Here is a 15782-nt window from a genome sequence, read left to right as displayed (position 1 = left end):
CCACCTAGATTGAATGAAGAGCCGCTGGTGCGCCTCCGCAGGATTGTGGAGAGGTAAAAAAAAGAATTACCTTTTGTAAAGCTTGTTGGGGAAGGTTTCGGGGATGGTTTCGGGGGAGCCATCACTGGATTTTGAGAAGCTTCAGGGGTCGGGGAAGCCTCATTACGACCCAGAGGCTTTCCCCTCCAGAGGTAAGTATCCTGCAGAGTTTTTTTTTTTTTTACTTACAGAGTCTCTTTAAGTCTTCCTCTAACAATGACCAGGGACTGGCTGTGTCCATACAATGTTATATAATGATCAGGTTTGGTGTTTATGTTGAACTTACCCTACTGTTAGAAGTTCCCACATCCAGGTCTCGGGAAAATAAGTTCTAACTTTCTCTGGTTCTTTCTCTTCCTTTTTCTCAGGGAGAGGTTCTTTCTCTTCCTTTTTCACAGGGAGATGTTCAATGAAATCAATGTCACTCTCACTCGAAACTGTTCTGCTGAATGTTGGCGTCATAGCTGCAATGAATAAGCATATTTTATAAGCATATTTTCAGCAGGCAAGTACAATTTTTCAAGACTTTATATTTTATTTTTTGGAGTAGCTGTAGGTACTCCAGGCCAATGGAATTTTTTTTTTGTGTAACAAGTAAACCCCCACTGTGCCAGGAAATAGAAATGATCCTGGCAAATGTAGACCACTAATTGGGTAGCAGGAAAAAAGAGCACCGGCGGCTAGTGGATTAAACCGGCACCGCCATAGACTCTAATGCAATTATTGTTAATATGCCGAAAAAAGCAGAAAGTAGGGCGCCCGATAAATATCATTAACAACATTAGAACATTAAAGTTTTTGAACTATGTTATCATTTTAGAAGCTTGCAGTGTTATCATTTTTGTCATATTACTTTGTTTGTATGTACAGATTTGGGGCTTGATTCACTAACCGGCACTAAGTGTTAGCGCTGCATCACTAAGCAGGTTTTCCCTGTGCGTGCGCTAAACTGTGCGCAAATGTTTGCGCGCACAAAGCTGCTAATGATCGTGCGCAGCGCGGTTAACGTCGCACACGCTAATTCGCCTTTGTGCCCGAAATGTCGCATAGTTTGCATGAACTATGCGCCGCTTCACGCGCAAAGGCAAATTAGTACGTGAACAATGTGACATTTTTCCGCGCAAAGGCGAATTAGCACGCGAATGATGCAATGTTAACGGCGCACCACGCAATGTTTTTGGCGCACCGCGCTGAGTGCGATCAGTAGCTACTTAGCGCCCTAGTTTGCACGCCCAAAGCCTTTAGGCGTGCTAACTACGTTAGCGCCGGTTAGTGAATCGATCACTTTTTATGTTATCAATGACCTATTACCACTCATTGACGATCTGTTTGCTAAGGTTTCCGGGGACCAGGTTTTCACCAAACTAGACTTGAGAGGGGCTTTCAATTTGGTCAGAATTCGCCAGGGAGATGAGTGGAAGATGGCTTTTAATACTCAAGATGGGCATTACGAGTACTTGGTCATGCCCTTTGATCTTTGTAATGCCCCAGCCGTCTTCCAGGATTTGGTAATTGACATTTTCAGGAATTATCTAGGTAAATTTGTCGTGGTGTATCTTGACGATATCCTGATATACTCAGTTTCTCACTCTGAATATCGAACACACGTTAGAGCAGTTTTGCAGAAACTGAGAGAGAATCCTTTGAATGCCAAATTCGAAAAGTGCATTTTTGAAGTCACCCAGGTTCCATTCTTGGAATACATAATCTCAGACACAGGTCTCTCCATGGACCATAAAAAACTGACTGCGGTCTTGGATTGGCCTCAGCTCAGAGGTCTAAAATCACTTCAAAGGTTTCTGAGCTTCGCCAATTTTTATCATAAGTTTATCAAAGGTTTTTCCACTTTGGTAGCCCCTCTGACAGATTTGACTAAGAAAGAGGCAGTTCCGTCCAATTGGTTTTCAAAGGCTTGTGAAGCTTTTTTGGCACTCAAAGAAGCCTTTTGTTCAGCGCCAATTTTGGTACATCCCAATTCTCAATTACTTTTTTTTTGTTGAGGTAGATGCCTCTGAGATTGGCGTGGGGGCGGTTCTCTCTCAGTACTTTGGACAACCAGAACGTTTACATCCATGTGCCTTCTTTTCTAAAAAGTTTTCCTCAGCTGAATGAAATTATGATATTGGTAATAGGGAACTGTTGGCAGTCAAAATGGCGTTTGAAGAATGGAGACACTGGTTGGAGGGTGCTGAGCACCCCGTTACTGTTTATACTGATCATAAGAATTTAGAGTATATTGAAGGAAGGCGTTAAGAGACTCAATCCTAGACAGGCTCGATGGGCATTGTTCTTTTCCCGTTTTAATTTTGTCATTATGTACAAGCCAGGTGCCAAAAATGTGAAAGCTGATGCTCTGTCCCGATGTTTCGAACCGGAAACGTTTCAACCGGTGCCTCCAGAGTCCATTCTACTGAAACATTGTGTGGTTGCAGTTACCAATAGGGATGCTCAAATCTGAATCCAGGAGAAACCTGGATAGATGCTATCCAGATTTATCACAGTAAACCTGTGCGGGGTGGGCGGGGTTCAAGCATACCTGTCTGACGTCTTCTTCGTCCGTCTCTGGCGCCTCCCACGATGCGGTCCACGCGCATCACGTGACTACAAACACTTCAACCCGGAAGGAGGAAGTGTTTGTAGTCACGTGACCGCCGCGTGGAACCCATCATGGGAGGCACCAGGGACGGACGAAGAAGACGTCAGACAGGTAAAATTGACCCCCCACCCACCCCGCTCAGGTTTACTGGAAGATATCCGGATAGCAACTATCCGGGTTTCTCTCAGATTCGGATTTGAGCATCCCTAGTTATCAATATCTCTGTTTCTCCAGACCTTGCTGAAACTTTAATGCCATTTCAGGAGGACTGTCCCCTGGAAAAGACTCCTGACGTTCTGTTTGTACCTCTTCACCTCCAGTTGTCGGTTCTTGAACAATTTCATGACTCAAAATTATCAGGTCATCCGGGTGAAACCAAGACCTATGATTTACTGTCGCATCATGTTTGGTGGCCGTGCTTAAGGAAGGACTGCAGGGCCTTTGTCACCGCCTGCGCAATCTGTGCCCAATGTAAAGTGTCCCAATCTGCCCCGAGGGGTAATCTTTTACCATTACCCATCCCTCAAAAGCCATGGACTCATCTGTCTATGTATTTTATTGTTGATCTGCCCCCCTCGGTAGGTAACACTGTAATTTGGGTGATAGTGGACAGATTCAGTAAAATAGCACATTTTGTTCCTTTGCGTAGATTATCTTCTACTAAAGTTTTAGCAGACTTGTCCATTAAAGGGGAACTGAAGTAAGAGGTATACGGAGGCTGCCATATTTATTTCCTTTTAATCAATACTAGTTGCCTGGCAGCCCTGCTGGTCTATTTCTCTGCAGTAGTATCTGAATAACACCAGAAACAAGCATGCAGCTAATCTTGTCAGATCTGACTTTAAAGTCTGAAACACCTGATCTGCTGCATGCTTGTTCAGGGGCTATGGCTAATAGTATTAGAGGCAGAGGATCAGCAGGGCTGCCATGCAACTGGTATTGCTTAAAAGAAAATAAACATGGCAGCCTCTATATACCGCTCTCTTCAGTTCCCCTTTAAGCATGTTTTCCATCTGCATGGAATCCCCAAAATATTGTGTCAGACGGGGGAGTCCAATTTGTCTCACAGTTCTGGCGTGCTTTCTGCACCAGACTTGGCAGTTCCCTCTCTTTTTTCGTATTTCACCCCAAGACTAATGGGCAGGGGTGCTCGGAAACCCCTTTTTACAATCCGAATTGATTTGAATCCGGATACCCAGATATCCGGATCGGATATCCGAATTCAAACTTTTTGGTATCCGAATAGAATCGGATATCCGAACCCAGTATCCGGGATATCCACCCGGATTCGGATATCCGGATAGAAAACCAGAAGTGGCCTTTAAATTGCTTCCAAAACGTTTTTTAGGGTAAATGAGGCAAACATGTGATCATATTTTCTTAAAGGGAAACACTAAATGATTATGTGGGGACTTAAAATCTCCCCACCAAAAAATGGATGTAAATTAACATCAGGACTAGGTTCCAGACAGCGGTCGTGCAGCCCACATTGTGTCGGGGCACCTCAAGAGACTTTTGATTGGGCTGAGGAAGTGGGCATAGTCCAACGAAACGCGTTGCCTGTGCTTAATTATCCATTAAACTTCCTTAATTAAGTGAGTTTGTCGTCTATGAGGTAAGCCACCTCAACCTTCTTTATTTTGATTTTAAAGTGTTTTATATATATTGGGTGCCTCTTTTTGTTTGCTGTACCCCACTCCCCCCACCTATTCAGGAGGGGGGCCTTGCACACCTGTTTTGGGTGCGCAAAGTTTTTTGCTAAGAGAGCGACCGAGTCCAGGGCCGCTGGCAGACCTGAGTGGAGTCAGGTGTAATACACTCCACGTGCCTAAAGTGGTCGGTTTCCCCTACCGCAACCCACCTTTGTGAGAACCCTTTTTTCAGAAGTACTTTTGATACTCAATACTTGTGACATACTGCACTATTTGGGCTCCCGTTTGTCTTTGTCTTTTTCTTCCAGTACTGTACAGCTATTGTAGTGGCTGGTATTGGCAGCAGAAGATATAGTTCTGTGTGGACCTTGGTGGTGGTGGTGGGTACCACAAACAGGAGCAGCAGGAGGAGTAGGTAGATGCAGCAATTGTAGTGGCATAGTAGCTGGTGGCAGTGGCAGACTGGCAGCAGAAGATATACCGTAGTTCTGTGTGGACCCTGGTGGTGGTGGGTATCACAGACAGAAGCAGCAGGAGGAGTAGGTAGATGCAGCTATTGTAGTGGCGTAATAGCTGGTAGTGGTAGCAGAAGATATAGTTCTGTGTGGACCCTGGTGGTGGTGGGTACCACAGACAGGAGCAGCAGGAGGAGTAGGTAGATGCACTCTGGCGGTGGGAGCAGCACAGGCAGTAGGAGACAGGAGGAGGAGAAGGAGTGTAATGTGTGGCAGGCAGCATAGATATTCCACCATGGCACATAGTGTTGGTACCACGGCACAGTTAAAACATTAAAAAGGAGAGGTTCCAGGAAGCGTTCGTACTGCTGCAGCTGGGGCCTCCCCACAACTCGGACAGCAGTTATCAGCCCAGACACCTCCAAAAAAATTACACAGCAATTGTGTTTAGATAGTTCACCATGGCACCTAGTGTTAGTACCACGGCATATTTAAAACATTAATAAGGAGAGGTTCCAGGAATCGGTCATACTGCCGCAGTTGGGTCCTGCCCACAACTCGGACAGCACAGTTATCAGCCCAGACACCTCCCAAAAAATTACACAGCAATTGTGTTTAAATAGTTCACCATGGCCCCTAGTGTTAGTACCATGGCTGTAAAAATTGTTTGAACCAGGCTTATTAGTCAAGACGGAGCCAGGAGGTTGTGGTGGTAAAGGGTGGTAAGGCAGGCATAGTGATTTCCATCCACTTCTCGTCCCCCTCTTGCCAACAACAGGGGCCAGGAATTCCCCAACCACCCAAGCCTGGTTTATTTTGAGAAACGTCAGTCTGTCCACAGACTGGGTGGATAGATGATAGCGCTTCTCGGTGATAACGCCACCGGCTGCACTGAAGCACCTTTCGGACAGCACGCTGGAAGAGGGGCAAGCAAGGACTTCCAGGGGGTACTGCGCCAGCTCGCTCCAAATATCAAGGTGCTTGACCCAGTAATCCAAGGGGTCCACAGGGGTGTCGGTGTCAAGCCCGCTGTAGGACCCCATGTAGTCTGCCACCATCTAGGTCAGGCGCTGGTTCTGGCGTCGAAAACCAGATGCTACTGCAGGCACCTTCTCTGTAGGCAGCTATACTGACGTGGCGTCGAGCGCCTTTGTGAGCGACAGCAGGTTAGTTGGGCGCCTGCTGCTGCTGGACACAGGCACCTGCTGCTGTGCTGGCTGGACCTTGACAGCAGAGGGGGTGGGAGTCTGGGGGAAGGCTTCCTCCAAGCGCCGAACCAGGGACAGCTGCAAGTCCCTCATTCAGCGCACAGGGTCTCCTGCTGCAGGAAGAAACTGATGCAGCTTCCCCTTCAGCTGTGGGTCTAGCATCAGGGTGATTCAGATGTCCTCCTGAGCATACATCTGCTTCACCCTTGGGTCACTGCGCAGGCACTGCAGCATGTGCGCTGCCATGGGGAAGAGGGTTGCCATCTCTGCTGACACATCATCGGCACACCCAGAGCCAACAGTGCTGTCCTCCTCCTCATCTGACTCCTGAGCCTCCTGCTCTCTCCACCCCCGCACCACTGCAGCTGCACTCGGCTGTGCCCCCTCATCTTCAAGGTCAGGGACCTCCAACTCCTCCAACTCCTCCTCTTCAACCTCCTCCTCCTGCCGCACAGAGGTGGACTGTGCAGGTGGCTGCTGCTCCTGCTGGATCAAGGCTGTCTCTCCCACTTCCAGCAGAGCATAGAGGGCCTTGTCCAGCATGCACACCATGGTCACCCACTTACACAGCGACGCACAGTCCTGGCTGACCATGTTGGTGGCCTCCAGGAAGGGTGCCAGCACCAAGCACACCTGCTGCATTTTTCCCCACTCAGCACTGAAGATGATGTCCGGGAGGTGGGTGGTGCCGGTCCCAGACAAGGTGGCCTCCGCAATGGCTTTGGCCAGGTACTGGTTGACAGCCTGCCTCTGTTCAACCAGACGTTCCAACATGGCCAGGGTGGAATTCCATTGTGTTGGAACGTCTATGATGAGATGGTGCCATGGGAGGTCCAGCTCCATCTGCACGGCTTCCAGGGACGCTGTGGCACCACCCGAGCGGCGAAAATGACCCACAGTTTGCCTTGTCGCTCCCAGAAGAGTGTCCATCTCCTGATAGGTGCACAGGAAATTATGCACCACCAGGTTCAGGACGTGGGCCAGACAGGGGATGTGGGTGAGGTTTCCCCGGTGGATGGCGGCAACCAGGTTGGCCCCATTGTCGGATACCACCTCTCCGACTTTCAGGCCTCTGGGAGTCAGCCAACTCCTCTCCTGCTCTCGGAGTTTGGCCAGGACGTGGTCTGCCGTCAGTTTGTGCTTCCCCAGGCTGACCATCTCCAGCAGCGCTTGGCATTGGCGGGCCTTCACACTGCTGCTGAGGCGGGGGTGTTTGGTGGCGGGTTTGAAGGAGGGTGGAACCGGATCAGAGGAACCTGCTGCACTTCCCCTGACCCTGCTGCGGGGTGGCACCACCTACTGGAGTGCTGCTGTGCCCGATGCTGCTGTCCCCTCCTCACCCTATCCACCAAACTGACCCAGTGCACCGTGAACGACAGATCACGGCCTGTCCCAAACTGACTGCTCCATGAGTCTATGGTCACAATGACCCGCTCACGCACCGCATGGTCTAGGCCACGTTTCACATTGGCCATCGCAAAGCGGTGCAGTGCTGGGATGGCCATGCGTGCAAAATAGTACCGGTTGGAAAGGCCAAACCGGCGCTGTGCACTGCAGGAGCGCACACATGTCGCTCCCCTCCTGCACAAAGAAGTACGGGATGAGCTGGGAAGACATGGCCCATGCAAGCAGGCCGTTCAGCTGGCGGATGCGACGGCTGCCAGGAGGCTGAGCCCTGACTACAAAGGACTCATTCAGCAGGGTCTGGTGTTGTTTTTGGCTTGCATGGGAAGAGGTGGAGGGAGCAGAGGAGACCACTGAGGACTGGCTGCTTGAACAGGCCTCAGTGTTGGCAGGAGTGGCAAAGGGGGTTCTGGTGGTGATTTTTGTCTGACCACTGCTAGTGCCAGGTTCCTTCAGCCTCTTGAACTCCTCATGCTCATGATAATGTTTTTTTGCCAGATGGTTGATGAAGCTGGAGGTGCCGTAGTTGGAGGAGTTACAACCTCTGCTCAGCTTCACCTGGCACACGTTACAAGTCACAAACTGGCTGTCCACTGACGGCAGATCAAAAAACTGCCAGATGGGGGATAAAAATATTCCCTTACGCCCTGAATGAGCTGCTGCTGATGTTTTTCTCCCTGCGGTGGTTGGGGCCTGAGGTTGAGCGGTGCAGCTGGTTGTAGCTAGTGTTGGGTGAACATCTAGATGTTCGGGTTCGGGCCAAACAGGCCGAACATGGCCGCGATGTTCGGGTGTTCGAGCCGAACTCCGAACATAATGGAAGTCAATGGGGACCCGAACTTTTGTGCTTTGTAAAGCCTCCTTACATGCTACATACCCCAAATTTACAGGGTATGTGCACATTGGGAGTGGCTACAAGAGGAAAAAAAAATTAGCAAAAAGAGCTTATAGTTTTTGAGAAAATTGATTGTAAAGTTTCAAAGGAAAAACTGTCTTTTAAATGTGGAAAATGTCATGTTTCTTTGCACAGGTAACATGCTTTTTTTCGCCATGCAGTCATAAATGTAATACAGAGAAGAGGTTCCATGAAAAGGGACCGGTAACGCTAACCCAGCAGCAGCAGCAGCACACGTGATGGAACAGGAGGAGGCGCAGGAGGAGAAGGCCACGCTTTGAGACACAACAACCCAGGCCTTGCATGAGGACAAGAAGCATGCGGATAGCATGCTTTGTACCGGCATGCAGTCATAAATGTAATAAAGATAAGTGGTTCAATAAACAGGGACCACGCGGCAACGCTTACCCAGCAGCAGCAGACGTGATGGAACAGGAGGAGGCGCAGGAGGAGAAGGCCACGCTTTGTGAGACACAACAACACAGGCCTTGCATGAGGACAAGAAGAATGCGGATAGCATGCTTTGTACCGCCATGCAGTCATAAATGTAATAAAGATAAGAGGTTCCATAAACAGGGACCGGCAACGCTAACCCAGCAGCAGCAGCAGCACACGTGATGGAACAGGAGCAGGCGCAGGAGGAGAAGGCCATGCTTTTTGAGACACAACAACCCAGGCCTTGCATGAGGACAAAAAGCGTGCGGATAGCATGCTTTGTACCGGCATGCAGTCATAAATGTAATAAAGATAAGTGGTTCAATAAACAGGGACCACGCGGCAACGCTAACCCAGCAGCAGCAGACGTGATGGAACAGGAGGAGGCGCAGGAGGAGAAGGCCACGCTTTTTGAGACACAACAACCCAGGCCTTGCATGAGGACAAAAAGCGTGCGGATAGCATGCTTTGTACCGCCATGCAGTCATAAATGTAATAAAGATAAGTGGTTCAATAAACAGGGAACACGCGGCAACGCTAACCCAGCAGCAGCAGACGTGATGGAACAGGAGGAGGCGCAGGAGGAGAAGGCCATGCTTTTTGAGACACAACAACCCAGGCCTTGCATGAGGACAAAAAGCGTGCGGATATAGCAGCAATGCTTTTTGCCGCCATGCAGTCATAAATGTAATACAGATGAGAGGTTCAATAAACAGGGACCGGAAACGCTACACCATCCAAGATGTTCATTGGTCATGTTACTTGGTTGGGGTCCTGGAGTGTTGCGTAGTCATTTCCAATCCAGGATTGATTCATTTTAATTTGAGTCAGACGGTCTGCATTTTCTGTGGAGAGGCGGATACGCCGATCTGTGACGATGCCTCCGGCAGCACTGAAACAGCGTTCCGACATAACGCTGGCTGCCGGGCAAGCCAGCACCTCTATTGCGTACATTGCCAGTTCGTGCCAGGTGTCTAGCTTCGATACCCAATAGTTGAAGGGTGCAGATGGATTGTTCGACACAGCTACGTCATCTGACATGTAGTCCTTGACCATCTTCTCCAGGCGATCGGTGTTGGAGGTGGATCTGCATGCTTGCTGTTCAGTGGGCTGCTGCTGCATGGGTGTCAGAAAATTTTCCCACTCCAAGGACACTGCCGATACCATTCCCTTTTGGGCACTAGCTGCGGCTTGCGTTGTTTGCTGCCCTCCTGGTCGTCCTGGGTTTGCGGAAGTCAGTCTGTCGGCGTACAACTGGCTAGAGGAGGGGGAGGATGTCAATCTCCTCTCTAAAGTCTCCACAAGGGCCTGCTGGTATTCTTCCATTTTGACCTGTCTGACTCTTTCTTCAAGCAGTTTTGGAACATTGTGTTTGTACCGTGGATCCAGAAGGGTATAAACCCAGTAATTGGTGTTGTCCAGAATGCGCACAATGCGTGGGTCGCGTTCAATACAGTCTAGCATGAATTGAGCCATGTGTGCCAGAGTCCTACCAGAATCCTCATCATCCTCTTGTGAGCGTTGTGATAGTTGTTGTGATGCATCATAGTCGTCACCTTCCTCCTGGTCTGCTTCTGCTGACCATTCGCGCTGAATTGTGGAAGTCCAACGTGCACCGCTCTGGCCCTCGTCAGTGGTGGCATGAAATTCCTGCTCCAACTCCAGCTGTTCCTCCTCCTCTTCTTCGTCATAGCTGCTGGGGCCAGCGTTTCCTGAGGCGGATGGCCTGATGTTGGTACCATCACGCTGATCGTTTTCTCCTTCAGATTCCCCCAGTTGCATCATGACAGCTGTTTCCTTGATTTTCAACATTGACCTCTTCAGTAAACACAGCAGTGGTATGGTAATGCTGACTGAAGAGTTGTCACTGCTCACAAGCAACGTGGATTGCTCAAAATTTTGGAGGACTTGGCAGAGGTCCAACATGTTGGCCCAATCGGATCCACAGAAGCTTGGCAGCTGGCCGGATGCACCTCGGTACTGCGCCGTCATGTACTGGACCACTGCACTCTTCTGCTCGCAAAAGCGGGCTAGCATGTGCAGCGTAGAATTCCAGCGCGTAGGGACATCACACAGCAAGCGATGGTGGGGGAGATTGAAGCGCTCCTGCATCTTGGCGAGTGCCCCCGAAGCAGTACTGGAAGTTCTACAATGTTTGGCCACTCGACGCACCTTCAACAGAAGATCGGCCACGCCTGGGTATGTCCTCAGGAACCGCTGAACTACTAGGTTCATCACGTGCGCCAGGCAAGGGATGTGTGTCAGCTTAGCCAACCTTAAAGCGCGAATGAGATTACTCCCATTATCACACACAACCATGCCCGGTTTCAGGTCCAGCGGTGCCAGCCACAAATTCGTCTGTTCCTTTATTCCCTTCCAAATTTTCTCCCCTGTGTGCTGCTTATCCCCAAGGCAGATCAGCTTCAGCAACGCTTGCTGACGCATGCCAACAGCTGTGCTGCACTGCTTCCACGATCCTACTGCTGCTGGGTTAGCGTTTCCGGATGAGGTACAGCTTTGAGATGCGTTGGAGGAGAAGGAGTCAGAGAGGTAGGTGCTGCTGTTGTTATCCAGTGGGAGGGACGGCGGTGCAGCTGTTTGCGGCGTGGGCAACACCCGCGCCGTAGCAGGTGAGGAATCGCTGCCAGGCTCCACAAGGTTCACCCAGTGCGCGGTAAGGGAGATGTATCGACCCTGGCCGAACGCACTCGTCCAGGTGTCAGTGGTGAGGTGAACCTTGCAGGCAACGGCATTCTTCAAGCTTCGGGTTATTTTGCTGACCACGTGCTCATGCAACTCAGGCACTGCAGAGCGTGCAAAGTGGTAGCGGCTGGGAACCACGTAACGTGGGATGGCCACTGACATCATGCCCTTGAAGCTGTTTGTCTCCACCACTCGATATGGCAGCATTTCGCAGGCCAGAAGCTTGGCTATGCTGGCTGTTACTGCCACGGCCCGGGGGTCATTTGCTGGCAATTTCCTCTTGCGCTCAAACATCTCCGACACAGACAACTGAACCGTAGCGCTGCACACGGAAGGGCTGTTGGTTGTTGTGTTTGATGAACACTGGGAGACCTCAAGAGCACTACTCCGGAAAGTGACAGTGTCAGCGTCGTCTGATGTTTGTGAATGTTGTGAACCACGCAATGGCTGGGCTACTGCTGCTGCTGAGGCGGGTCTGGTGGTGAGTCTGGTGAACCCAAGGGAGGCAGTGTTGCTGGTACCCTGTCCTGCCGAGTTTGCCCACAGAGTGGGATGTTTGGATAGCATGTGGCGGCTCATGCTGGTGGTGGAGAGGTTGTTAATACTTTTCCCCCTGCTCAGGCGGGTCTTGCACACCTTGCAAATCGCCATGGTAACATCCTCAGTGCAGTCTTCAAAGAAAGCCCAGACTTTGGAGCACCTGCCTTGCTGGCGATTTCTGTTTGCGCCTCTTTTGCCTCTCACTTGAACTTCCATGCTTGCGGTGCCTGAAATTGCGCGCCGCCTACCTTGTGGCACAAGGCGAACTCGTGCAGCAGTGGGTTCTTCAACAGACTCATCTGTGCTGCTGCTACGACGGCGATGTTCTCGGTCACAAACAAAATCTGGGTCTATGTCCACATTGTCCATACCCTCCTCTTCCATCTCCTGAAACTCGTCATATGTCATTGTGGGGGGCCGCCGCCGTGGAGTAGAGCTCCCCAGAACAACCTCTGCGCAGCTCACTCCAACGTCGTCTTCCAGATCTTGTCGGCCGACCTCCTGCAATTGCAACCCCTCCTGCCCAACTTGCTCTGGGATTTGGGTTTCCGAGTCCTCCTCGGACTCGCCTTGTATTTCAGTGCGCGGTGCATTTTCCACAGTTAATGGTTGTGAATCCGGGCACAACATTTCTGGCTGTTCCTCCATTGACCTTTGAAAGGTGGAAGTTTGTTGGGCTGGGAATAGCTCCTGCGAATACCCCATTGTGTCCTGAGGTAATTCATCGGACTGGTTATCTGGCAGTTGTGTGCGTGGTGTCGCTGCCGGTTGTGTCAGCTTTGTGCCCACTGGCTCCTTGTAACTGGCTGAGGACTCGGACCTCGTGCGTGATGTGCTGGTGCTGCTTAACCCACTGCTGGACGCTTGAGAGGCCATCCAAGTAATTATCTGGTCCTGTTCTTTTGGATTTGTGAGGGTTGTTGTCCTGGACAACATGGGCGGTATTGAGTGGGTTTTCTTGGGTGCTCCACTGTGGCCTGTACGTGAACCGTCAGGGGAAACACCTCTTCCCTTGCCCCTTCCTCTTTCACCGGATTTCTTCCTCATTTCACTTATCCTTACAGTACACGCTGACTGGCAGCAGTACAGTGGCAGTACAGAAATGCTATACAGTACCACTATTCCCAGCAGCGACACAGAGCACAATGCTATACAGTGGCGGGTGAGCGGTGTACCACTATTCCCAGCAGCGACACAGAGCACAATGCTATACAGTGGCGGGTGAGCGGTGTACTACTGTTCCCAGGCCCAGCAGACACAGAGTGGAAGTAAACACAATGCTATATAGTCTGGCTGAGCCGTGTACACAGAGTGGCAGTACACACAATGCTATATAGTCTGGCTGAGCCGTGTACACAGAGTGGCAGTACACACAATGCTATATAGTCTGGCTAAGCGGTGTACACAGAGTGTCAGTAAACAACGGTATATAGTCTGGCTGAGCGGTGTACACAGAGTGGCAGTAAACACAATGCTATATATAGCGTGGCTGAGCGAGGTGCACAGTGGCAGTACACACAATGCTATATAGTCAGGCTGAGCGGTGTACACAGAGTGTCAGTAAACAACGGTATATAGTCTGGCTGAGCGGTGTACACAGAGTGGCAGTAAACACAATGCTATATATAGCGTGGCTGAGCGAGGTGCACAGTGGCAGTACACACAATGCTATATAGTCAGGCTAGGCCGTGTACACAGAGTGTCAGAAAACACAATGCTATATATAGCGTGGCTGAGCGAGGTGCACAATGGCAGTACACACAATGCCATATAGTCAGGCTGAGCGGTGTACACAGAGTGTCAGTAAACAACGGTATATAGTCTGGCTGAGCGGTGTACACAGAGTGGCAGTAAACACAATGCTATATATAGCGTGGCTGAGCGAGGTGCACAGTGGCAGTACACACAATGCTATATAGTCAGGCTAGGTTGTGTACACAGAGTGTCAGAAAACACAATGCTATATATAGCGTGGCTGAGCGAGGTGCACAGTGGCAGTACACACAATGCTATATAGTCAGGCTGAGCGGTGTACACAGAGTGTCAGTAAACAACGGTATATAGTCTGGCTGAGCGGTGTACACAGAGTGGCAGTAAACACAATGCTATATATAGCGTGGCTGAGCGAGGTGCACAGTGGCAGTACACACAATGCTATATAGCCAGGCTAAGCCGTGTACACAGAGTGTCAGAAAACACAATGCTATATATAGCGTGGCTGAGCGAGGTGCACAGTGGCAGTACACACAATGCTATATAGCCAGGCTAAGCCGTGTACACAGAGTGTCAGAAAACACAATGCTGTATATAGCGTGGCTGAGCGAGGTGCACAGTGGCAGTACACACAATGCTATATAGTCAGGCTGAGCGGTGTACACAGAGTGTCAGTAAACAATGGTATATAGTCTGGCTGAGCGGTGTACACAGAGTGTCAGTAAACAACGGTATATAGTCTGGCTGAGCGGTGTACACAGAGTGGCAGTAAACACAATGCTATATATAGCGTGGCTGAGCGAGGTGCACAGTGGCAGTACACACAATGCTATATAGCCAGGCTAAGCCGTGTACACAGAGTGTCAGAAAACACAATGCTATATATAGCGTGGCTGAGCGAGGTGCACAGTGGCAGTACACACAATGCTATATTAGTCAGGCTAAGCCGTGTACACAGAGTGTCAGAAAACACAATGCTATATATAGCGTGGCTGAGCGAGGTGCACAGTGGCAGTACACACAATGCTATATTAGTCAGGCTAAGCCGTGTACACAGAGTGTCAGAAAACACAATGCTATATATAGCGTGGCTGAGCGAGGTGCACAGTGGCAGTACACACAATGCTATATAGTCAGGCTGAGCGGTGTACACAGAGTGTCAGAAAACACAATGCTATATATAGCGTGGCTGAGCGAGGTGCACAGTGGCAGTACACACAATGCTATATTAGTCAGGCTAAGCCGTGTACACAGAGTGTCAGAAAACACAATGCTATATATAGCGTGGCTGAGCGAGGTACACAGTGGCAGTAAACAATGCTATATATAGTGTGGCTGAGCGAGCGGTGTACTACTGTTCCCAGCAGCGACACACAATGACTGGGGGGGACCCTGGCTAGCGTGGCTGGAGAGCGAACTACCCTGCCTGCCTACCCAAAGCTAAACCCACAGAGAAATGGCGGAGATATGACGTGGTTCGGGTATTTATTTACCCGAACCACGTGACCGTTCGGCCAATCAGAGCGCGTTCGGGCCCGAACCACGTGACCCGTTCGGCCAATCACAGCGCTAGCCGAACGTTCGGGGAACGTTCGGCCATGCGCTCTTAGTTCGGCCGTGTGGCCGAACGGTTTGGCCGAGCACCGTCAGGTGTTCGGCCGAACTCGAACATCACCCGAACAGGGTGATGTTCTGCAGAACCCGAACAGTGGCGAACACTGTTCGCCCAACACTAGTTGTAGCTGCAGAAGATGAAGCGGAAGGCTGTGGGTCCCGCATTCCATGCCCACTGCTGCTCCTGCCAATGTCAGCGATGCTGATCCTCCGTGCCAGACCCACCGATTCATCCTCCTCCTCAGACTCAGAGCTAACATCCCCCTCCTGTGGATGGTAGTCATGGTCCTTCATCTTGTCATCATTATCATCCTCATACTCCCCCTCCTCAAACAACTGCTGGGATGTTGATGACCCCCAAAACTCCTCTTCTGCTGACACATCAGGCATGGACCCTCCCCCCCAACAATCACCGTCACCATCTGTGACTCCTCCAAATACCCCATTGCGTCCAGAATATCCTCCTCAAAGTCAGTGGTAACAGCCCTGATTGCGCTCGCGGTGCCTGAAGTAAGGAGCGCGCTGACT

General features: G+C 50.4%; 1 protein-coding gene across 1 annotated transcript in view; it reads right to left on the bottom strand.

The window, feature by feature from the left end:
• The window catches only part of LOC137535246 (alpha-2-macroglobulin-like), a 151568-nt gene that overhangs the window by 59557 nt on the left and 76229 nt on the right, over positions 1–15782 (bottom strand). Inside the window, exon 18 of the mRNA XM_068257060.1 lies at positions 326–503. Coding sequence (XP_068113161.1) covers positions 326–503 — 178 coding nt within the window. The remainder of the gene's footprint in view (positions 1–325; positions 504–15782) is intronic.

Source organism: Hyperolius riggenbachi, chromosome 10, assembly GCF_040937935.1.
Source record: "Hyperolius riggenbachi isolate aHypRig1 chromosome 10, aHypRig1.pri, whole genome shotgun sequence".
Lineage (NCBI taxonomy): Eukaryota > Metazoa > Chordata > Amphibia > Anura > Hyperoliidae > Hyperolius > Hyperolius riggenbachi.
The sequence above is the reverse complement of the archived record's forward strand: the minus strand, read 5'-3'. Positions and strand labels throughout refer to the sequence as shown.